The following is a 26,629-nucleotide window of genomic DNA, read 5'->3' on the forward strand; positions in this document are numbered from 1 at the left end:
TTTTTACAAAGAACTCGTATTTCATATTAGCGTATTTTTGTAACATGGCAAAAGATTTCAACGTCACAATGAAACGCGCTTTGATACTGCTAATAAGTGTTACACCTTAAGTTCTGAGTAATCCTAGGCACATTAGCAAAACAACCGACATCAACAATTTATTTAGCTGCAATATTAAAACTAAGCAACTGACGTCGCATTTATATGAAGTCGCAATGTGATTTTGAAAAAAACTCATTGTTGTCAAACTTTACGGTCATAAACCATATATAATATTTACAGTAATATATTAGAATTAGTGACATAGATTTCTGCGATGGAATAATTGTCTTGCAGCTACAACATCGCACTTGGCAGGTACAACTTTACAATGAAGTAGACAGGTAGGTACAGCGTCACACTGAAACAGCCAGACAGGTACAACCCTTCAACGGAGTTATCGCCCTGTTTCTTTTTCGTATTGACTTTTCATGCCATGAAGATAAATCTTAAGGCCGTCAGAATCCAATCTCGAATTTCTGGCAGTTTGCACAAGCCTTGTGGCAAGTTTAAACACAGCCCGTTGTTTGCTGCTTTCAGAAGTATTTCCGTCTGCAAACTAAAGTAGGTAATCAACTATTACATACAAGTTTGTTTTAAACTTCTGGAACTTATTCTTTATCGCTAGTACTTAAAACAATTTTCTGAACAACATCTCAATCACCAGGATTGTAACTCATTTTTTAAAGTACATCTGAAAACATCGTGCAGCTTTTTACGAAATATAGCGAAAGGGATTGGTATAATGAAAAATAACTTCATAAGGGCATGATTGATGAAAAATGAACGCAACATACTAGCAGGTACAAACACAAACAAATAAAAAAAGTTCGTGGCTCTTTACTATTTTCACACGAACAAAGATAAGAACAAAACCGAAGGTCAAGTGGTCATCCCGTATATAAAGGGTATATTCGAAACCATCTAGAGGATATATCGCGGTCATGGCATAGAAACATCCACGAGGCCCCACAAGACGCTTCGCAATATCCCTGTACAACCTTAGGATACAAAACCTAAAGAAAACGTCGCAGAATGCGTATACAAAATCGGATGGAAATACTGCAACGCATCGTATATTGGAGAGACTAGAAGCGATTTGGGGTCCGCCTTGGTGAATATCGGAAAGATGCGGACACCCTAGAAAGTAGGAAATTAACAAGATCAGAAAGGAAGCAGACGGAGTCCCAGATAAATAAGTTGGCAATCACAGACCATGGTAAACAGAAAAATCATGTGATTGACTGGAATAACTCCAAAATTTTGGACAGAAAGAGCAATCTGTTCAAGCGGCAGATAAAGGAAGCCATCTGGATACGCCGAAGTAGGCCAGTTATAAATCGAGATTAGGGGGCTCAAAGACTTTCGCACATCTTTGGCCAAGTATTAAACAAAGCGTAGCTGAATCGGGTCATTTCGGTACATATATAACAAATACGCTTAAAGCGTAGCCGAATCAACATCGATTTTGTGGACAACTCGTACACATTTTACACCTTTGTGTGCATACGCTTCACTTGCCATTTGTATGATGAAGGCGACAGTGTACATATCGTACTAGTCATCGAACCGTTACATAGAAAATTGTATTGGTTGTGTAAAAAGAACTTTTCATAATACACGGAAAAACATTTCCCTATTAATTGCTATAATGGTATTACTTACATGTTTTGCTCTCGATATCTTTAAAGCACATGTAGCTGCCTTTTCAATTATATCTCTTGGAAGGCTCGACATTTTTGCCAACTCCATTCCTAGAAATATATGTTATATATGTTTTACTCTGAAACTTCCAAAATAATAACAGTACAAAAAGCATTTCTACATGATGATTTCTGTTGTTTAATATCATCTACAGGCCACCTAAAAAGGTTCTCCCTTGAAACAAAATCTCCGGGTTGCAAAAATAGGAGTCCTAATTTGTTTCAATCGTTAAGCTAGATTTGTTGACCATTTAAGCTCTTTGAAAATGAAATTACATTTGGCTACTATTTGCAATGAGCATAGTGTGAATGTTTACTTGCGAGACCTTAGAATTTGTGGAGGCTATACAATTTGAAAGTCTATCATTAACTAATGTAAATTCCCATTGGCCTCATATGTTCAAACAATCCTGAAGACTAAACATGGTGTTTACACTTCTCAATATAATGGGCGTTATCATTTTATTTCATTCATTTGACACATATTCAATTGGGAAACATGAAATATTACTGTCTATACAAAGATATTAAAAACATATCCGACCATAAACCTTTGAAAGAAGATTAGGGAATGCTTTAGATTTCCCATATAATCAGAAGGACGATTCCGGACCACTATTTCCAAATGACCACATACCATAATATCATTATCTTTAATTGTGTACACAAACACGAATACACAGCTAGGACACATAGCTTTAATAAAATAAGTCAGCTTTTTAACAGTCACCTATAAACACAAATCGTAACACAGACACATTCACATTTGAGCACTCTTTTCCGTGTTCATGTCGACTTCAAAACAAAGGAAATTGATGTCACTATTATGATATACGAGTTTAAGGATGCTAGTACCACTAGCAAAATTCGTAACTATGCATCAGAAACTGTTTTTCAAGCATGGCTATAGCTTCGATAAATCATTCCTGAAAAGAAAACCGTACGCTGCAGGAAATACAAGTGATATAAATCAACGTCAGTGTTCTGACTGTAAAAATGCAGGGGTGCTAGACCGTGTTTTAAACCCTGGTACTCAGAATTTTATACTGTCGCTCTTACCAATTGAGCTACCGGGCCAATGTCATGGCCCAACCGTGCTACATTTACATCAGAAACGAAATTTATGGGAGGTTAGCTTATATATACAAAACATCAGAGGGATTATAGATCCTTTAAACCCCCTAATTTTCGATCCGGGGTTATGGCCAATAGGAATTGGACCTTATACAATGCAAGTTATGTTGATGTCTAGCTCCCTAATTGATCTCTAGCTCCCTAATTGATCTCTAGCTCCCTCATTTTATGGACTCCAATATTTCCCAATAACTAACTTAATATAATTTGCTTTAATCGTCCCGACCAGAACGAAAATAATTAAATATGTCTTTCCACAAACTTTGAATATTTTTAAACTTTACACTACAACTTACCATAATGCCTCTCCTCAGTCTTTCCTTTTTGAAGTGTGTGTGTGAAAATTATTTTCTCCTCAGCGCTCTGAGTACATACCGACCTCTGGACATCAAAACAATAGCTGCAAGTTAAAAAAAAATTTGATTTACACCACAGAAATAAAAGAGTGGAAGTCAATACATGGAAATATTTCATAAGAAACCATTTGAAAGACGAATCTAAGACACACACATGGGACCGAACCTTTAAAATCTGGCAATAGATACAGCATGCCGAAAATGAATTACACTTAATGCGAGCACCACACAGATGTTTCGTCCTTCTTGGACTCACTGGTGATGCTAGGGCCGAAATGGCAGATTTGTAGGCTGAATACAATTTAAGGAGCTGCGATATCAAAATGATAAAAATATATCTTAAATGAGTAAACGCATCAATAAATGCTACTGGGCTCAATTGTTTAAGACTGATAATCACAATGGGAGGATAAAACAGAACGCACTGGTTGTGAACATCAGACACAAATATCTAAATCACCAAAATCTTACTTCTCCACGTTAGGATACAAGACATCCAAATTGGTCAGCTCAAGGAAATGTGTGACAAAAACGGTGAAAGCCTGGAAGAATAAGAACGAATGTGGTTAGTAAATGTTTTTCCAAACTACATTTACATTTAAATTTCTTTCTTTCACTTAAGAACAATTCTTAAATTTCGAGACCGCCCGAGATATATTTTTTAAACGAATGAACAACTACATTCACCTGAATGCCCCAGAAAGTAAAAAAGAAATCCCAGAGGAATCTTTGCGCCCTTATGTAATATTTCTCTTTTCTCTTTTCTGTTTGTTGGAGTCATGTAAAATATTAACACACCTTGTGGTAACTTTTGATCAGAGCTTCATACTACTGTGTATGACATTGCTCTTTCAACCTGGAACTGTCAAAATCTAAGATGACTGCCTGGCAATCATTTTGCCGCACTGATCAGCCTCCAAATAAAACATGCATGACGAAAGACTTATGAAAATAATACACATATGACATTTTAGAAAGATCTGCCAAGCACTATTTGCGAAATTGTGTAAAAACTGCCAAATTAATATGGCTGTCTGGTAGTCGTCCGATTTTTTCCAATCAGTCTTAAAATTAAACATCCACAATGACTGACCATTGGAATTTTCATTTGAGAAAGACCCCTCATGTACTTTTTGAGAGTGCCAACAATGATTGTTTAAGGACGGTCGAACGGACAACGGGCGATTTTAACAACCCTCCATCATCAGATACTGAGGGGAAAAAAATATTGAATTTTGTTTTTAAAACGAGGATTGTCTCATGCTATAGTTTAAAATAAACAAGTGTAGAAGTTTATTTCTGAATTCAACGGCATATTGTAATTCTAATGTTATGTTACATGCAATATAATCGACCACATCTGCATACACCTAACATTAAATTGTTTACGCACCTAAAAAGTCATTAATTGTATTAACTTACGTAACCTTTCGCAGAGTTCTTATACATAATAGAAAGATTATGTGACGCTGAAAATAACTAAGTATGCTGAAGGGTAACCTTTAATTGAGAATTTGTTTTAAGATGATGAATTGCAATGCCAGTTGGGTTCATCAAAATTTGACGAATTATTTCCCAAAGGGATACTCACACTTAATCGGTGAACTCAACACAACTGTACCTTCAACTGAATAAGATATTCACAAATCGAATGACAGATTCCTACACCCTCCTCTGGACTGGTACCTAATGAAGATATAAACAGTAGTTAAATGAATTCAGATACAAGGAAATTAAAATAGGTATTAAATTACTAAAATATGTACATTCGTAGTTGTAAGAACAATATAATACATTCAGATTAATTTATAATAATATATAAATACATGTACCTAGGAACTTCGTATTGCATACCTCTTCCAAGTTCATCCATGATTACCAGTGATCGGTTGGATGCATTCTGAATGATGTAGTTCACTTCTTTCATCTGGCAATAACGAACGATTATAAAATAAAACACATGCATCAGATCAAAGCAATGACATACGACCTACTCAACACATACGAATTGCATAAACCCTAAAGTCTAAAGTCGAAACGGAACGCCAAGAACTGAGGCGGCGCCAAAACAAAAGGAATGGCATGACAACATGACCTGCCCAATCCTCCACCTCTAACACGTGTTCTGAAGGGTAAGCCAGTAAATGCCGCATATGTGGAGCCACGGTCTGTAAAAGGGTAGACATTTAAGTCAATAAATATGTAAGTACAGGTTTTTCTTATTCGTGTACAAAACATAAAAAAATAACCTTGACAAGAAGCATACTGTTTTAGAAAGGTGTATTGATACTTAACGTTAAAAAATCCATAATAATAATAATATTGATAAAGTCAGTCCACTAACATTTAAGAAACAGTAGACAAATGAATCTTGCATAGTAATCAAGAAATCAGAATAGTATATATAAATTTATAATCTAACCACGAGATTGGCGCATTGGTAGATTATATGCAATCACATAGACACATAAATCAAAATGTTACAAAAAACATTTAACAGCTTTATCTCTTTTTTTTTATCTTTTTTTTTTTTATATATATATAGGGGGTGTCATCAGTTCTAAAAGACGCGTGTTCCATGAAGAGATTCAGTTTCTGTTCAAAACACCTATTTTTGTTCTTACCTCTAGAGTAAACGTTGAGGAATTAGTTTCCATCTCATCATCTGTGCTTATTCTGGAGAAGATCTGATCGGCTATTCGGAAAGAAGCGTACTCGGCCGGAACACTACAGCCAATCTGGGCCATAATTTGGAGTAGAGGAATTTGGCGAAGATACGTTGATTTCCCACTCTAAAAAAAATAATATGTGCAATACCGGGCATACTTATAAGTATGTTGGCTATTATATTCAACGTAACTTCAAACTAGAAAATATATCTTTATATCAAGTACATGTACGAGCCGAAATGTTTAAAAGCCTTAAATAGTTTGAAATATTATATTGCACAATTCTAAACTTGCTAATATTATTTACCAAAAACTTCAAAAACTAAATCTCTAAAATCTTTAATTAGGTAAAGCAAGTAGACAAGAGATTATTAAGCAATTTGAAAACACATTCAAGACTCTTACCATGTTTGGTCCAGTTATGACAAGGAAATTGCTCTCATCTGAAGCATACTGACAAAGCATAAAAAGATATGTTACAATATGGTATTGAGATGATAATGTATTTATGATATTTGATCCTCAACAATAGCGTTTTTACATAAATATAAAGTTTTATTAGAATAATAAAAATAATAAAAATTCAAGGTTCTTATATACCGCTTTATCACAACATAGTTCGTAGGTCGTCTCAAAGCGGTTCACAAATTATTATTCGTGGTTACAGGGCCTTTGCTACCAGCCAATATCTTCCTCAACTCCCTAGGACCAAACAACCGGTGCTGCTATTTCTGCGCTCACATCTTTCATTCAAGAAGTCTAGCACTACCAAACAACGTACTCATTTACAGCTGAGTAGACTGGAACAAGCGGAGTAAAGTATCTTGCTCAAAGATACAACACAGTGCAGTGATGTGACTCGAACCCCCACCCCTTCGGTCACAAGCCCGGCGTCCTACCACTAGACTACCGTGCCTCCTCAGAAACAGATTTTAATGGTGTATTTAGATAAAGTGGTTTACCCTTGTTTATAATTCTACAAATCACAAGTGCAAATCAATAATGTACAAAACATATATTTGCTTATTAAGCTTTCAAAAATAAGCAAAAGATTCTATTTGTTTTCCTCACAGTATTGTTTGGTACAGTCTGGCCTATAGCAATCTTCTCCAGTATAGGGTGTCTGCCTTGCTTGATGGCTAGTGTGTCGGTGAATTCTGGCCTCACTGCAAACATTATTTATCGTAATTAAGAGGAGTGATCCAGACGCCACATTCAGAAGTGTTTCAGGTTTTATTTCATTGAAAAACTAATGACATAATGAGAAGTTAAAAAGTAATATTTATTCTAACGTCAACATACATAAAAAAAATTGCATACGGACTAAATCAATGTCTGACACAACTTGATTCTGAATTAAGGAGTTCAGTTTAAATGAAAGTTGACTGGGATACTTTACAACCGAAATATTATTAGAGATTCAAAAAAGGCATTTAAGCATTGTCGTTTAGATAACTGCATTATAGGTACACTTCAATAGAATAACAAGCAATTCAAAGCCGGACAGAATCCATTGGTTGTAGTTTATTGACGTGTATACAAAGCATATCCGCACATAAAAAATGTGCATAAAACGTACAGTTATGGGATCGCACAACGTTTGCCGAAGTGCGGGTGTGCGCACAATTGTGCGATATCTATTTCGCAGTTGTTCAACAGGTATCGATTTAAGGAATGGCCTGTGAATAAACACGTTATCTTATTTAAACTCATATTTTTCCTGAGGTAAGTATGTTGCCACTTCTCAGCAAGACTTGTATGGTTATCTATTTATCTAACAGTAATGGACACATCCGGTACCAAAATTGTTTTTAACGACCTTAACCAACAAGTGTGTAGCTAAGTACGTACTCTACACACAGAAAAATTATAAAGCCTGAACTGTTACCAGTTATCTGTTTGTATATTACCAGGTACGGGTACATTTTTGTATCAACCGTGATAGAGGTGTGAAATTTCCACACAAAGGAAACACAAACAAACTATACACGAAATACACGAACGCAAATTACGGTCCATACATGGAAGAAGTTGTCATATTGACGTCATGAAAAAGAAACAAATGTCTGTACGTTGGGAAACAAAAAGACCTGCGGTGTACCAATGAATGCATGAGATGAATGTCTCCTCCAGAATATTGGTGGGTATTTAAGAAACTTTATCGGGGGGAAATGAAGGGATCAACATTTTATCTGCTTTACCCAATGTCTTGTCTTAGCCAATCGGAGTTATGATCCTTATTACAATGTATTGGCCATTGATGTTGATCATATGTATCGTTCCTAGAAAATTTGACATTAGTAACATCATATTAGGAAAATTCCCGGGGGGCTTGAAATGATTAGGTACTAAAACGGTATAACTCTAAAGAAAAAAGTTGAAATCGAAATTAAGTATGGGGTGCGCAACTAAATGATGTACCGATCATGACGACCGTGCATATAACGTGTAGTTGAAACCGGCTTATTAGCTTAGTAGAAGTTACCCAGACAAGATTTTATCTCCAGGAGCTGATTCTAGCTACCCCTGCCCCCTTACCTTCGTTGCGGGGGTAATAAAAATACCATAGCTGTGGTAAACACGCCAGGCTGCCTAAGTTAAAATAAATTCAAATTAAATATGAAAATAAATACTTTGGGCAATCAACACTCAAACATTGATACATCTACATACTTGTCCCCGTATTTGTTTTACTTAAGACTTAATAATTTTGAAACCTATACCCTGTGTCCTAAATGAAACCAGGAAGGTTTCAGTAAGATTTGAATTAAAGGACATAAAAATAAGCAGAGAGCAGATTTGTAGTGCTTGTATTAAGACGATTTGTCTTATGTCTTAGTTATCAAGAGCAATACTTGTATATAAAGGAATAAATAATAAAATAGATCGTCGTTATCCTGCTAGACTTGATTGTTTATACATTTTCAACTCACCGTAGTTTGAGAGAGTACACACATGGGCAAATGAGAGGAGGACATCTATAATGGCCACAGATTCTGTCAGTTTATAGAGACAGCCCAAGTAACCCCTGATGTCATTCAGCAAAGCAGTCACAACTCTACAAATATACATACAAGTATATGGTAGCGACAAATACGCAACATATATTCCATGTTTTAACTAGAAAACGTTTGGAAGACATGCATGACCCCTGGTACCATGAAAAGCGGAATCATCAGAGATATTTTTATAACATTGCCTTTCCATTAACTGTAAAGAAATAAAGTCGTTAGAGTCATGATAATGAATCTCAACGCGACATGACATGGCGGACATTTTTTTTTTAAAGTTGTCCTGTCGGTACATCTATCACTAGCCTATGATAAGTGTTTCTATTGTGTCTTTGTTTGATCAGTTTTTTTGGCGCGTAAATTTACAATGACCAACAGATATTAACAGAAGAAAGGTAAGACAAATGACTGAAACTACAGGTTATATTTATCATTCATGGACATTACCAATTCTAGAGTGGTCGGGTGGTGCAGTGGATAGCGTACTTTCCTTTCACCCCGATCGGACGCGAAAAGATATGGGGTCACCTGACCGACCACGTGGGTTTTCTCCAGGTACTCCAATTTCTTCTCACAATAAGATCCCCACCCCAACCCGCACTATTATCCGTGCCAACAAGAGTGATTAATATAAGTGAAAATGGGCTTTTAATTCAAGATTCGACTGACGTATAGAACCAAACTAGCTGAAGTCTCGACAGTGTCTGTTGGTGTGTACTTTTCAGCAACGCTACCTAGCCATTAACTGTATTTGAATAATGGAAATATGCATTGTCTTGTTTTAAAACCCGATTACTATATTGATTGTAAAATACAACGTATACACCACTTTTATAACAACATCTTACAAGTTCACAAGAAAATGTATAGGAATGTTTTCTGAAACTTACATGTTTGCCATAAGGTATATTTCCTCTAGAGATTGTTGAATTCTGGCTGAAAAGGGATATTGAACAGGAAGAATTAAATCAGTGAATATAGCTATTTATACAAAACATTATGAACATGCATCTATCATACATATACAACTGATTATAAAAAAGTAACAAAGAATAGATATACTAATATATATAAGTGTTCTCTGCATGTAAATAACGAAAAATAGCAGTCATAAATTGAGCTAGTGATTTTTACCTATGTCTTGATTCAAATTTATAACGTCACAATTAAAACACTGGAAATTTTAAATCAACAACAATTCTGCCAATTGTTAATAAACGTGGATTTAAGACTTATAATAGGGAAATTGTGTGATAAATACATGTATAACATGAGACCTCCTGCAAATAGTTACATATTTGATATGTAGTAAGTATATTGGTTGATAGATCAAGTGTCAAATTATCTATCAGTAACTTTGAAAACAAACAAAATGGTGACAATTCACTTTAAAATTTATCTGTCTCTTTGATTTGACAAATCAAAAACAGGTCACATTTTTCACAAAGATTGGAAGGTGTTATTTAAAATCCTAAATAAAACAAAAACCTGTTAAAACAACAATGAATAAGAAATGCCATACACGTATCATTGTAACAACAAACAATCGAAAAAAAAGGCAAGTAAATGCTCCTTTGTAAAAATAACTTCCTTGACTTACCATTCAATTTGATCTGAAAAAAATAGCATTTCCTGAAGGCTTTCAAACCATACAAAAATGATACATTATAAATGCGTGGTGAACTGTTTTTGAGCAAGGTATCGCAGATAACACGGATACCCCAACAAATCAATTGGAGATAATTTGTTTTTAATTCAAATTTATTATTATATATATATATCACACTTGTCATGAAAAGAGTATATTGTGTATATCGAAAAATGCAGCTGTTCTAGGATAAGCGTATCAAAGACACACACATGTAACTGCACCTGTAAAGGTTGGTAATAGAAACTGTATGTAAAAATGAAAAACACTGCATCATACAACTGTTTCGTACTTCCAGGAGAGCAGAAAGGTGTAAAATTCGATTTGGTCTAAAGTATGGTTGAAATAGAAGAGGAGGGGCGTAAAATCCGAAATGTATTGAGGATTCGAAAATAAATTGTTGATTGTAAATATTTAACTTTTTGTATGTGTGCAATGGTATGTCAATACCTCCTCCTCGTGTTGTTGGGTAAAATAATTACTAGAAATACTAAAAAAGCGAAACTATTTTGAAAAGTACGTTTAAAACCTTTCAAAACCTCAAATTCCACATAATTATGGTCATATGTTATGCAAAATAACTAACGGGAAGGAAGGGCGTTGGTGAGCTAAATACTTAATTAGACCTAAGTTAATGAAATTAAGACTCACCAAATCTGTAGTTGTAAAGCTAAGCGTGCTTTTAGCCTTTGTAACCTTAATGAAAATCCCAGGTAAATTGTCTGCAGTTAAACCATCCTTCCCCGATGCGGATGTCTGGATGAAGAATCCTCTTGCTGAGTTATAGCTGGTCTTCAGAGGTAAACCATACTGGCCACCCAACTGTGTTACCAACTCTTAAAATAGATGATTTTATTTCATAATCAATTTTTTATCATATTAAAACGGTATCTACTGATGATGGGGCAACAGAAAGGTCATCTCACTAAAACGCAGTAACTTGGACATGGTAAAACGCCCATGTATTCGGTCACATTATACCGATTACAGGTAACCAGTCGTGACCCCATCCATTTAAAACTGAACGCCAAGCATTGCAGAAAACATCATTTTTTTGAGGATTTTTGTTTGTCTCGGTCAAGGAACAAAGCTTACAGTAAGTCCAAAGCGCGGCTTGGATTATTGGGATCACTTTCGTGTCCCCAATTTGAGGACGATCAAGAAAATTCCTAGTTCTAAGGTTTTCAAAATTGTAACCTCTTACGAATAATGTAAAAGGGTAACAGTAGTTATATTATTTTTCAATCCCTGACCTGCAGGTCTGACCTTGAATCTCTATGGTACTATGGTACCTAAAATTATCTATGATAAAGAAAAGGATGTAAAATAGAATAAACAACATCTGTGAGATAACAATGTTAATACTCGTATTTTTAATAAATTACTAACATTCATTCATACCAACCTACACAAAAACACACACACATCTACAAATGTACCTGATATGTCATCCACTATCTCTGTGTACATTCTTCGTGCCACATCCAATAAACCTTCAAACAGATAAAAAAAAGTATGCAGCTTGTAAAGAATTATATTGTAATTCAGCATAGCTAAATTAGAAAATAATAAGGTTATTTAAGTTTTGTTTGGTCCACCTTAAAATTATAAGTCCCCTACAAACGAAACCGGGGGTGGGGACTATACGTGCGTACGTCACAACAATGTTTGTCAACGCTCTATCGACTTTATTCCTTGAGGGATTTGGATCACACTTCATACAATTACAAAGGACCACAATATCTCGGACAAGTTCGAGTTTCAGAGATGTCGGGTCAATGTCAAGGTCACCGTAACTATTTTAGAAAATCCTTGTCAGCGTTCTAGCGGCTTTATTCCTTGAGGGATTTTGTTTAACCTTCACACAATTACAAAGGACCATACTCTCTCGGACAAATTTGAGTTTCATGGTTGTCGGGTCAATGTTAAGGGAACTGTTACAGTACCATTTTTAGAAAATCGTTGTCAGCGCTCTAGCGGCTTTATTCCTTGAGGGATTTTGATCTAAATTCATACAATTACAAAGGATCATAATATCTCGGAGAAGTTCGAGTTTCAGGGTTGACGGGTAAAAGTCAAGTCACCGTTACCTTTTTTTTTAGAAAATCCTTGTCAGCGCTCTAGTGGCTTCATTCCTCGAGGGATTCGGATCAAACTTCACACAATTACAAAGGACCATAATATCTCGGACAAGTTAATGAAATTAAGACTCACCAAATCTGTAGTTGTAAAGCTAAGCGTGCTTTTAGCCTTTGTAACCTTAATGAAAATCCCAGGTAAATTGTCTGCAGTTAAACCATCCTTCCCCGATGCGGCTTCATTCCTTCAGGAATTTTGATCAAACTTCACACAATTACAAAGGAACACAATATCTCGGACAAGTTTGAGTTTCAGGGTTGTAGAGTTGAAGTCAATGCCACCGTTACAATTAATACAAAATCCTGGACAAGCTGAAGCCATGCAGTGATGGACTGATGGTCGTTATATTATAATCGAACATCGATTGATTTGTCCTTTTCGATTCCGATTATCGATAACAAATTCCATATTCGATATATTCGGTTCATTACTGAACTTAAAGTGTCAAATGTGTATGTAATATACAGTAAACATGGTAATTTATTTATTCTGATTTTTTTAACAATATGATTGATAGTAAATCAGTTACAAGCTAATTGTATACTTTTCATTTACCCAAATTAACACCGAAGGGCACCATTATTATAAATCATTACAGTGTAATAGCTAGCGGGGCCGGTAGGGGCATGTATTGCTTTAGCAATACTCAGTATGCTTGTTTCATTAAACTGATGGATGGTTTTCATCATATTTCTTAATGATTAATTGTTTGTATATTTCATTTACACGGTCAAATTGTAATGAGATGGTAAATCTTAATCAAGGTAGTCTCTTAATACAAGTTCAATTCACAATTTCACTTCACAATTTTACTTTGATGGAAAACATTGAGAGTGGTCTTTTTACACAAGTGGGTTCAAAATGGCTGTGGTTTCATGAGCAGGTGAAACTGTATAAAGTTTGCAAATTTGTATAGAGAACCACTTAGTGCAACTTCAAGTTTCTTTCTAAGACTGTTATATTTCCTTTGTTATCTCTTTCGTATACAAATATTTTGGCGATTGATGATTGATTAAATATTTATTTCAGTATTATCGCGACTGCAATGATCAGGTGTTCAAGTGGGTTTTTTCAAAATATAAGTGCAAAAGCTTTCGTAAAATTGACAACGATACACTAGCATACACTGAATATTAACTGTAATTAACATCTTATTTCATATAACATTCTCTGCAATCAAAAGAGTTCATTATATTTCAATCAGGAAATACTCACCATTGATATTTGGCTGAAAGAGAGAAAAAAAAGAATATTTTATGAAGCTAATGTAAGGAGAAAAGTTTTCAATGTACTTTATTAATTTTCTGTAGTAATTTTCGTGGCAGAGTTATTCTTTATTCTCGATAGGGATAATTATCAACAGCAAATTAAACAATGCGGCCAATTACTGAAAATGTACGGAAGGCTCACATATACCTGACCGATCAGCTGTTAGTGTCCGTGATTTCAAGTTAAGAATGGTATATAGGATTGACCTGTTCATTAAATTAATCGTTATATAAAGACAATAATAAGAAAAAAACTCATTCTTGACAGCTAATGCAAACGATATTTCAATATTCCTTCATTCAACCTTATCTTTTCAGAAACCGCGTACAGTGCATTTACCTTGACAGCAAAGCACTTCTGAGTTCTCATGTGAAGAGTTCCCTTCTGGAAGCGCGTGTCCTCATGAATTACACTGGATATCTTTGTTATGATGATGTCAAACCGAGGATCATCCAATGACTACAATCAAACTACAAATTAATATCATGCCCGATTACCTTCATTAAAGAAACCGAAGTAGAATTAGTATTGATGAAATAGACTTTTGAAAATGATATCCAAATAAATAGCGTCGCATGGCATGTAAATCAGGAAAGACTTGTTTCGGTAATTATTCTTACCTTTAAATTGTCCATGTAACGATAATCAGCAGCCAATAAAGCTTTATACAGTTAAATTTTCTTGAAATGTATTATCAAATGAAAACTGTATACATAAAAGTATTTCTTTGCATTGAATGACAGTTTCTTAAACCGTTTTCCCACAAGCGTCCCGTTTTGGGTACTGTCCTGATTTGGGTACAGTGTAACTGTTTAAGGCTTGTATAAAAAAAATGAGCCCTTGTAAACTGTCAATAATTTTCATTGTAGTAAATAGTAGGGAATTATAAGCTTCAATAACATTTTAGCATAAACGAGACAAAGTTGGCCGACTTCAAGCTAAAAGTGTCAGTTGCAGATTGTGTAGAATTTGGTAGGAATGAAAAGGAAAGGGAGTCCATAGACCAGGAGAAGTTTTATAGTCAGTAGATCATCAGTAACATGGCAAAGGTCAGGGGGAGATAGACACTGGACGAGAAGTGAAGCTGTGTTTACATGAACATATGAAAAGTAATTCTGACATTTATTATTTAGGGGATAGAACATCATTTTGAACGTCGATACTGAGGAATTGATTTGAATACAAGACCGATAGGTCGAGAATTCAAAAACAAATTTCGTGTCCTAATAACGAGTATTTGCAAGAAAAAACATCGGACAGTACCAATTCCAACACACTTTATGAAATACTACGGTCTTATTTTTAAAATACGCTATATTCATCTTGCTTTGAGTTCATAGTTAATGAGGTAAAGGACTTGTGTTGGTGATATGTCATTCAATAACAGGTGAGAATGGCTTATTAAAATCAAAGTTGTCAGATTCCTAGCCCAAAGTGTCAGTTCCAAATTGTAAACAGGTAAATAGGTCAAGATGACCCGAGGCAACATCGTATGACAAAAAAAATACTTGAATGCCAAATTGTTTATTTCAAACAGTAAACATCATGCTAAAACTGCAAATGTATAGGGTAAATATAGAAACAAGAAACAAGTATAAAAACAGATCAAGACAATATGATTTATATATATTGGTTTACAGCATTACTGCAAAGGCCGTCTAACAGCATCAACTTGCAGGATGAAATAGGCTGGCGTGGGTTCCAAAAAGTTTGTTTAAACTTTCAGAACTACTTTTTTATCATTCATCTTGAAACACAAACTGCAGGAAGAAAGTATGTTGCCAACAACGCACATTGCTTTTACTTCCTCTCCAACTTGGTTGGTATATAGAAATGTATGTTAGAATATTCTGAGATGTACTAAAAAGTGTTGGATCTATGTAATATAGATATCATCTGGCTACCGTATTGTCCACAGTAAAATTTTAGGTACATATTGTATACTGCCAATTTCAATCGATGGGTCTAAATCCTGTTTTTCCACTAGTTTCGAAAGATGATATCAATTTCTCATTTTGTTCAAAAAATCATTTGAATTTGGATAAATCACTGTCTGAAAAATGTGTTCAGGGTTTTATTTCAACTAGAAAGCAAGTTGGAGAGAAAACTTTGGTCTGCAATTATAGAGTAGTTGTTCATTTGTTTCAATACAGTGGCTTGTAGCTTTTGAAAAGCGTCTTAAACAAAACAAAGTCCCTAAAGAAGAACTGGTTTGACCTTCTGCAAATATGATAAAAGAAATTCAAAAAGCTGTCAGCAACACATTTCTTTTAATCAGTATACATGGTTTTTAATTATGAGAAATTTAAGTTAAGTATGATTTTCGCAAGATAATAATCCAATTTAGCACATTTTAGGCACTTAAAAGTTTTCCTTTGTGACTAAAACTAAATTTTAATCCTAACTTTTGGTAGACTTTAACTAGATCATATTCAGGAGGATGGTCAATCAAAATCTTTTGCAAAAGGCTTTTAGTAAAGGCAAATAGTAGATAGAAACCTTCTGCATTAAATAAGGAGACAGTAAACACACGTGCTGAAATGAGAGATGTGAAACTTACTTTGCTAAATCTATCTTGCAGTAAAAGTTTTTGAAGAGATCGGAAAACAGTTTATTACCAACATGTACCTTATAGTATATTTTCAGTAAATGAAATAAGTACACTAAATCTATATTGCGGAAGCCTTTCAATGGATGAGATGAAGAATAATAAGCGAATGAGATGGCATACAGTAAACTACCCTGCATTATAGGTTTCAGATGAGCGCAACACACACACACAGGTGAATGCCCCTTTAAAATTCTAGTAATAAATACAGTTAGCCAAAAATAAATGACTGCATCATATAGCTGTTTGGTCCTTCTAGGACACATCGATGATGTTAGGGACCAAAACGTTGGAAATCCAAGTTGCAGGTAAGACCCCTTCATTTATGAATTTAAAATTTTTACAGGAGCACAGTTCAAATTAATAATCTTTGAAGTGTTTTTTTATTCATGGCCCTTGCCACTACAAAAGAGATAACTTTGGCCATCAAGGTTACAGCAAACCTTGGGGACTAATAGAATCTCTCGTCCCCTTGGGGGTGAGATAGGGGAATCTCAACCCGAGGGGGAAGATTCTTTAATAGTTGCCAAACACGAGGCTCTGCCGAGTGTTTGGCAACTTAAGAATCTTTCCCCGAGGGTTGAGATTCCCCTATCTCACCCCCAAGGAGGTGAATGATTCTTTTTCTCTTACCCTGTTCACCCATTGTGTATCATATACACAATGTAATGTTAACGTCACAGGCTAAATTCAGGGTTGACGTGATGTTGATGGATTGTTGAGATGACGTCATTGTATTGTTGAAGTGACATCATATCATTGTTATGAATAGGGGATTCCCCCCGTCTCAACCCTAGGGTGAGACAAGGAAATCTCACACCGGTGAAAGTGCGGATACACCTGTCCAGGGTAAGAGAATAAAAAGTCCACCCTCAGATCTAGTTAACCACCTTGTATACCGGTAAGATGAACTTAACACACACAGGTGAGGTGATGGGATACATTAAAACTACCATACATTCCTATGGAAGATAGCACCTTCTTCGGAGTAGGCTTTTAGTAGATCAGATGAACCTACAATGCAATAGGTTTACTTCTATAGATGAGATAGAAGATATAACAATTGATTAACAGATAGCAAACCTACATTTAAGCTCAACTTTGGTATATGAGATTGGGAGACAATAAATCAAACTTACAGTTTGCAGTATACTTCCATTATTAAAGTAAGATATGACATATAAAAGATAAACCTTGCAGTAGGCTTTCAGGAGAGGATTCTCACAGTCCTTGAGAGCTTCCTTTAGCGGTTCTATAAGCTCCAGCGTGTGCTTCAAATATATGATATTGGTGATCTTGCTCTCTGCTATCTTAATGGTTTCCTGCTTTGGGATCTGCAGCAGTAGAGACAGTAAGTGATCAACGTCTGGGAACTGACCAATCACTGTCTGTAGGTTGTAAAACACCTCCTCCTTCTCTGTCAACTCCCCAATGGCATCCTGCCTCATGGTTATAGTCTCTAGATCTGTAACATTTATGTTATAACCTTCTGTCACCTCTTTTCTAAACAATGGTTTCATACCTTGACAATATATGACTTGTACTCAATTTTGTTGACATCACTAATCCCATTTATTTCAGTGTGAGGTTATGATAAAACTGTGGCAGGTTTTGACTGTACATAGGAATTATGGTCGCCTTCTAGCTTCGAGCTAGAGGGAATTTTCCTTTAGCTCAGTGGTAGAGCGTCTGACTAGGAAGTCTGGGATTGGGGGGTATGATCCCTGTTGGAATTACACTACTCTCTTTCCTGTTACATAACAATAATCTCACAACAGCAAATACAACATTCAAGAACTCCTATTTTTTTTAAAAAAAAGGTTAATTTATATTTAACTGCATGCATGTAATATGGGTCTTAGGATGATATCAATAAGGTTCAATTACATACTTAACGCTACTGACAAAACTGCTGCCCATGTTGGAGTCTCATCAAAGATTAAACTTGAAAGCACAAAAGATGTGAAATGAACTTTTGAATTGAAACATTTTGGAGCTTTAACATAGACAAGCAGTTAGCAGTTAGACATGAAAAATTGATCAGTAATCTATCAAAACTATGTTCAGAAATTGAGAAGTTGTAGTTCTGACAAGTTAACTCTAATTTCACCTCAATGTATGACTATAAAATTGAGGTCAGAGTCATGGAAGTCACTAGTAAAGTTCTACATTTGCATAATCATTAATGCTGCAAAAAATGTTAGCTAATAATTAACAAGCATCATGATGAAAGTTCTGATAATGATGATGAGTTACCTGAGGGAGGCTGCAGGATGTTTGCCCTCAGTAGTCGTGCTCCTCCCGGAGTTTTTGTATAGTTCAAAATACCATACAGTGTAATATCACTGGTTGGATCTCTCAGGTTTTGAAGCAACTCTAAATTCTTAGCTGAAGATGCATCTAAAACATCAATACATCTTGTAATATTTATACAGCAACTTTTGAAAGTATGTTTTTTAATTCACGGTATAACCTGTCTAAACTGGCCCTTGTCTAATCCAGATCCCTGTCTAAACCGGCTGTGTTTTGTGGTCCCGACATATTCCCTATATAATCATAGTACAGTAGTTAAACCCTGTATAAACTGGACCCTGTCCATTTCGAAAACCGGCATTGTTTTACAAAAGTTGGCATAGTAACCCATGTTAAAACAACCTGCTACAATCTAAAGCAAACACATTCTAAACAAATTAGCACTATCCAAAGTTGGGTCGCCCTTCATTTATATTATATACTGTATATTTTGTTATTTATTAAACGTTGCGATTGATTCATTAATTTCTCTGTCGTTTATGTTGACACACTGTATACAGAGCGTATGCTAAACACTACATTTTTGTATTTTCAAAAATTGACATGCTGACCCTGTATAAACCGGACACCTGTGTAAACCGGACAAACAGTTTGGTTCGGTGACATCCGGTTCAGACAGGTCACACTGTAGTATGTAAAACTTGATTTAAAACTTAACCCTTTCACAATGGTGACCATAATGTACAACGATAATCAAATTGTGTTCTCATACCAATCATAGTTGTGTTTTCACTGCCCTGGAACACAACCTTGAGGGATCCTGGAGCGTACATCATATTCTGCATGAATTCTACATACTTCATGAGGGACGCCACTGCTGCCAAAGCATAGTACCTGCAATATGTAGAACTAAATTTTGGGAGAGGAATTGATAACAGCTCAATCCCTAGCCCCCACCCCTTTTAATCTGCCTGTTTGCTTGTACCCTTATGCATGTAAAATTGTACACCCCTGTTTTTATTTAATATTATTTTTATTTCAAAGATATAAAAAGCATTGCAGGAGGTGTTTGTCGAAATTTTGATATATTTTTAGTTTGGAAATTCAGCCTAATTTTCCAGAAGAAATCCCAGTTTGATAAAGATTAATCCAAATTTGACAAAAAAAATCAAATTTTATGCATTATTTCTTCAGAATTTGATTCTAGAAGAACAATTTTATTTCCTAATTTTCCTTATAGATGCTTTATATTTAATAGGAAAGAATTCAGAAAAACTTTCGTCCATAAAAATAGAGATAAAATTTCCAACATACAAACTGGACCAAAGAAAAACCTTGCAAAGCTTACTTCAACCGAACTTCCATCTCCACTGTATTGAACTCTGGTACACACAGCTGCTTGACGTACTGAAGTCCTAGAAAAGAACATAAAAATCTGTCAAGTTCAAGTTCCAGCAAATTTGCAGTGTCATATACACCTTTGGTTTGCTTATCTGTTACAGTAAACAAGAGGCCCAAGAGGGCCTGTATCGCTCACCTGAATATTTAAGCAGTCATAGCAAAATATTCTCATTAAATATTATATTGCACTAAAAATATTTCCCTCGCAAACTTTGTTGGCTCCATCTGTTGAAACTACCAGCAAAATATTATTATAAGACTCTATGCTTTTTGATTCTTCTTCAGAAGTTGCTTGACATATTTTTCCCTGTGATCTTGTAAGTAGGTCAATGTCATTTTCCTTCTCAAATTGGTTAGCTCTATTCCAAAAAGCTACCAGCCAAATCTTATGAATCCATTCCTTTCAGTTCTCAAGAACAAATCCATTAAAATGTTGTTGACCTCTGTGACCTCTAAAGTAGGTTGAGGTCATTTTCATTTGCAAACTTTGCTGAGCTCTATACCGGGAAGTCACCAACCAAATATTATAATTTTATGCCATTTATTTCTTCAGAAGAAGCTGTTTGAACTGTTTGACATATTTGAACGCTGTGACCTTGAAAGTAGGTCAAGGTCATTTTCATTTGCAAATTTTATTTGGCCCTTTCCCAGGAAGCCACCTGCCAAATATTAAGATTTTATAACTACCAGTTCTTCAGAAGAAGTCGTTTAAAGTGTTTGACATATCTGCCTCATGTGACCTTAAAAGAAGGTCAAGGTCATTTTCATTCTCAAACTTTGTTCGGCTCTTTCCTAGGAAGCTACAGGCCAAATATAGAGATTATATACCTTTCAGTTCTTCAGAAGAAGTTGTTTGAAGTTTTTGACATATTTAACCCCTGTGACCTTGAAAACAGGTCAAGGTCATTTTCGTTCTCAAACTTTGTAGGGCTCCTACCAACGAAGCTTTCAGCCAAATATCATGACTCTAGGCCTGTCCGTTCTTCAGAAGAAGTTGTTGAAAGGAAAAGTTGACGGACGAGGACGGACGACATGCCACGGCATAAGCTCACCTGGCACAAAGTGCCAGGTGAGCTAAAAATCCTTACAGTCGCTTCACAAATGTAGCACATTATAAACATGACACAAAACTTAGAAATAGAAAGTAATTTATTATCTACTTTTCAATTTTAGATTTTCATATAAATACTTTTAAGCAAACTTGGGAAATAAACAACACATAAATGAGAGATATTTGGCTAATTCTCTGACAACAGATTTACCTCTTGTTTCGTTGAAATACTTCCTCTGAACTGTTGATATGCTAGTATTCTGGAATTGATCATTGATCAGTTTGAGCAGCTTTGTCATGGTTCCATTTTCACAAGCAGTATTTGGAACTATGATCTGAAAATGTAAAATTCATACTGGTTCCAGTCTACACATGAAGAGTGCTAAATTTTCAATAAATAAATATTTTAAGTATTTTGTCAAAGTGCTCTAGGATACTACACATAATATGTTACATATATGTACCATGGTACTGAACAAACATACCAGGCAGTAAGACAAAGACAGTCACTCATTTTAATGAGCAACATTTGGGTTTTCCTTTACAGAAAATGCTGGTTTGAAGTTCTACCCATCTTTAATAGTTATAACCAAGTAAATACAATCCAATGGGTATGTGGTGTCGGATGGCGCAGTGGATAGAACGCTCGCCTTTCACCAAGATGGCCAGAGTTTGACTCCCCAATTGGACACAAAAAGGTATGGGGTTTCCTGCCCTACCATGTGGGTTTTCTCCGAGTACTTCAATTTGACAATTTCCTCCCACAATGACATCAAACTGATGTAAAGTAAAACAGATTTGGTTTAAAAAAGTCCAATAGAAAGAAAACATGCTAAAACCCATTGTAAAGTGAAGCCCCCCTGCCCCACCCTAAATTGTTCTACCCCTAACTTAATTTTTGTCATTTCAGATAGAATACATCAAATTGAAGTAAACTTAAAGAAAATGAATGGAAAAAAGTTGTCAGATTAGAAATTGTTGGAACCCTTCATTTAACCATGGGGCGGTTCATTTCACCATGGCCTTCATATTACCATACTACACCAGCACTGTAAGCAATGTGAGCTAAGAAACAACTAGCTACATTTATGGTACTACATGTACATACTGTAAAGTTAATGCATATACTTTTATATATTTTATATATTTTTTTCAATGTTTTATTTACCTCTATTGGTTGTAGGATTTGAAGCTTAGTGATAGTTTTAACATAAGTCTGAGTGTCTGAGAACTGAGACAGTGTAAGGTGTGGGCACTTGAGATCCAGACTGGCCAGTCCTATCTCTCCCTTGGCTAATCCACGGCCTTCCACAATAGCTATAAATAAACCGAATGTAACATCACCACATATTTTGAAGCACAGTCGATAGCAGTAGCACAGGGGTATGAAATTAAGGGCTTTAATGTAGATTTTTTGTCAGACTAGTTATTTTTAATTATTCTGGGAGGCTACTGTACTCAATATGAAATTTTACACCACTGCTAGCACAAGATATGATCATCCAATAATAACTCAATCATGGTAAAATATCGTAATTCAATTTTGAAATCTTTCATATTTCCTCCTCCTCTTGAACTACTTCCACCATTTCCTTCTACTTAAGAATATAGTTATTACAGTGAAAGGGATACATATTGTGTCAGGTTACTGATACAACTAAATTCCATTATTATATATCATCTAGCTCTGATAATTGTAATCACTCCAAATAAACTTCAGTGAAGGAAAAACTAAGAAATCCATTGGTTAATAACTCATATACATAGTTTGATTTCCTAGTCACAATCCTAGGCAGTAAATATTAAGGTTGCACAAGTCGTTAATAATGTGTGTACAAAGGGCGATAACTCTCACTGTGACTGACATTCCAGGTTCACCAGTATAGTAGCACCACTGATATTAAATTGCTTGACCAAATATTTTTTGCAGTCTGTAACAGGAGCGGAAAAAATGTACGGCCAGACCAGGGTTCAAACCCAGGACACTTCAAACTCTAGACGAACACTCTAACCAATTGAGCTACCTGGTCGCCTGTGATTGACCCAGTCCAGTTCCGCTATACAGTCTAACTTTGTTGACAGCTTTTATGCAAGTAACATGGACTCCTATTAAAAGTATAGTTTACATATCCTCTCAGCTTAAGCTCTTAATTTATCTCCTTCATTCACCATCAGGTCCCAACAACTTTAATATTAGGTTCTACGACAATGAAATTTTTGATATGAATCTACCTCCAGTTAAAGACACACTTTTGAGTTCAAGATTCATTTACCAACAATCACTGCAGTTGTGGAATCCCTGGGAGTAGTTGTACTGTAGCTGAGGCTGCCTGGTGTCCGACGGGAAGCTGGAGTTCTCAGAGCACTGGTAGAGCCTGGAGTGGTATACCCTAAACCTTTTCCTCTCTTCCTCACACCAGCAACACTTGTACTAGTATAAATGTGGAATATTATATAGTACAAACATAAAGTTCTTATCCTTTAACTATAAGCAGGTGCTGATTTCTTGCAGCTTATTTTGCCCAAAATAACTTTATTACCAATATAATTGGTGAGGCGAAACCTTGTAAAAGTTTATATATATCTTGTGCCCAATGCTTTATCTTGATATTTGAAGTAAAAAAAATAAAATAAAAAATAATCTGCGTCTGGTCAAACTTTGATTCCAAATCGGAACACTAAGAGCTCCATCATTTAGGTTATCTGCATGGTCACTAATGTATTACCAACTCAGTCCAGGAGCACTGAACTTAATTAACCATATCAATTAAAATCAGTAACTTGAAGGCAGAAAGGAATATGTACCAGGTAAATGTATGAAAAGAGCAACAACAGTCTATTTCAGGTCAACAAATTACCTGAATTTGACCTGGAAAATTGACATCAAGAAATTTTACCTGTGTACATATTACTGTTGTCAAAATTATCAAATTATCAAAAACATATGCCCTGAAGATAATTGGAAAGAATTAGATGAGTTTTCCAATTATTTAATCAAATGCTATACATACTATGGCATTTTCAATAAATTCGAGGGAGTGTACTTCTATGTAATATGTAATAAAGCTGGTTTCATTAATCAGAAAAAACTTGAAAAACAATTCATCTTGTCTGGATAAGATAAATTTGAAAACAATTAATTTCCCTGTTTTCACCACTGAGTAAGCAAATGACATCTAGATACCTTGATGTATTTGAAGTCAAGCCAGAAGCTGCAGGGAATTTACTTGATGCATGCCCTGCACCCTTGAGCAGATGATCAACATTCTGTCTTGGAATCCTTTGAAAAACATCAGTGCTTGTTTCTGATTCATATCCAGAGATATTTGACATTGGAGTCTGCAGAAGCCCAAAATCTGCAAACCAAGTTTTGTATGTTTCAACACAAGTTTTAAAAATGCATATACGTATCACTTATAACAATGACCAGTATTTTTTTACCTTACAACAGTTTGTAATACAGGTAAACTTAACAAAATCAATAAGAAGCCTAGATCATTTCTCTGTATCTTAATTTGGATATTTTCATAACCCTGTTTATCTCCCATTTTCAGATGACATCATGTGTTGCAAGGAAGAAAAACTCCAAGCAACCAATCTTTTATTTCAAAAACGATTTCTCATTGTGCCAATAATTTTGATAAAAGAAGGTCAAAATAAATATTCAATATCTAGTACATATGGAGCTTACTTGCAAAATAGATTTGAGGTGTTATGCATGTCATTTATGATTAAAACTTACTATATTTTGGTTGTACAGTAGCCATATTGAATCTTCAGTAAAATGTCTCAAAATATTTATCTGAAATCAAGAACATAAATTAATGCATTGACTATTATCTAAAGGCAATATACACTGTTCACTGTTCATTTATAAATTTACTACTGAGCATTAATGTTCCAATATTAGAATCATGGAACGTACATGTATGTATACATATGTTACAATAATAGATATTATTATGGAACTATTTAATACCAAAAAATCTCCAAAGAAGCCCAACATGCAATATGATAAATCTATCTTGAAAATAACACACCTGACTAGTCACCTGCATTTGTGCCCAGGGCACCCTGAAAAATACTGTCATGACCTGCACTGAGACATGTACACTGACAAGGGTCTACAATTTCCTATTTAGAATATATTGCCAGCAGATGTAGTATTATAGATAAATATGTGGCCATTACCCTGTTCACAGTAGAGCACAAGACTTACAATTTCAGTAATGCAACATTTCACCATTCCAAGAGGTAACTTACAGTAAGGTACTTACATATAAAATGTAAGATATTGTAGAAACTGAGTCCTGTACCCCACTGTAATACAGAACTGTGTGGCCCTTTATTCACTGTGTGTCACTTTGTCATATATCTCATAAAATAACAGTACATTTCTTTCTAAAAAAAATGATACATAATTGCATTTAAAATCTGTTATCCCTATTTTGATCAAAATGTTAAAGGGCTTTCGTAAAACTGTATGCTTGACCATAATTATGTAAGACAAGTCTTTGACTCAATATGTCATCAAGTTGAAATAAAGACTATCATTATTATCATTATTATTAATACCCACTGACAATCACATAATAAAACTGCCTGTCATTCAGCTTTAAGGAAGGACAGAAAAAGATCTTACGCGTCGTCTGCATCTGTTCACATTCTTAGGTCAGTTGTAGTCGTGTTTCTGCTGTACAGTACTGAAATGACAAACATTGTCGGATTTATATGACAGAAAATATCCTGAATAACATGTAACAATATCCACTGATATAAACTCGATTAACTTACTAGTAGGCCTACACAGTATCCCTCTGCATCTTTTTGCTCTTTCGGATGTTCTCGGGCATTTCCTTCGGAACTCACGTTTACTGAAAGTTGGCGTTTTGGTCTCGCTTGAACCGAGTTACTTCAGTCAGGTTGATTACAAATAATTTGATTTCTTACCAGCGGTGAATTGAATAACATGAATAGCAAAGTGATATTCTTTCAATACTTTAATAGATCACTGTCAAAGTAAAGATCAGTGCACAAACCGGCCAAGTTTACCCGGTGACACTCCACACTCGACAGTAACTATAATAAATATGCAACCATCCCACTGTGATTAGCTGCCGTTAACATTCATGAATTATTATGGTATAGTTCAGGGCCGGATCCAGAGAACTGTTCCTGAAGCCCCAAAAAAAATATTTACAAAATGTGATATCATAAAATCGATTTTATGATTTCACACATTCGAATTTATGATATCATTAATTTGATTTAATGATATCGTTAATTCGAATTTGTGAAATCATAAAATCTATTTTTCTAAGGACTGCTCCCTCAGAAAGTTCTGTTTG

General features: G+C 35.1%; 1 protein-coding gene across 1 annotated transcript; it reads right to left on the bottom strand.

Annotated features, from left to right (window-relative positions):
* Positions 1-222: 222 nt before the first annotated feature.
* LOC110459575 (mutS protein homolog 4-like) lies at positions 223-25,957 on the bottom strand. Its single transcript, XM_021511905.1, has 26 exons — positions 25,924-25,957; positions 25,024-25,083; positions 24,466-24,637; positions 23,555-23,712; positions 22,450-22,598; positions 21,493-21,616; positions 20,178-20,244; positions 19,602-19,723; positions 18,833-18,976; positions 17,770-18,041; positions 14,308-14,427; positions 13,915-13,927; positions 12,000-12,053; positions 11,212-11,396; positions 10,513-10,525; positions 9,803-9,848; positions 8,835-8,959; positions 6,973-7,067; positions 6,307-6,354; positions 5,857-6,024; positions 5,087-5,159; positions 4,854-4,918; positions 3,704-3,774; positions 3,173-3,276; positions 1,705-1,793; positions 223-598 (listed from the first exon to the last, which is right to left on the bottom strand). Exons 2-26 carry the CDS (start codon positions 25,046-25,048, stop codon positions 437-439), a joined length of 2,664 nt encoding a protein of 887 aa, XP_021367580.1. The 5' UTR covers positions 25,049-25,083; positions 25,924-25,957; the 3' UTR covers positions 223-436.
* Between the last annotated feature and the right edge of the window lie 672 nt (positions 25,958-26,629).

This window comes from Mizuhopecten yessoensis, unplaced genomic scaffold (genome assembly GCF_002113885.1).
Source record: "Mizuhopecten yessoensis strain PY_sf001 unplaced genomic scaffold, ASM211388v2 scaffold10115, whole genome shotgun sequence".
NCBI lineage: Eukaryota > Metazoa > Mollusca > Bivalvia > Pectinida > Pectinidae > Mizuhopecten > Mizuhopecten yessoensis.

Coding starts and splice junctions, on each gene's coding strand:
- LOC110459575 (XM_021511905.1), bottom strand. CDS start 25,048: ATGGCTACTGTACAACCAAAATATA. Junction 14,428..17,769: donor TCCTGAAAGCCTACTGCAAG/GTTTATCTTTTA, acceptor GTTTGATTGTAG/TCATTGGATGATCCTCGGTT. Junction 4,919..5,086: donor CATGGATGAACTTGGAAGAG/GTATGCAATACG, acceptor TATCTTCATTAG/GTACCAGTCCAGAGGAGGGT.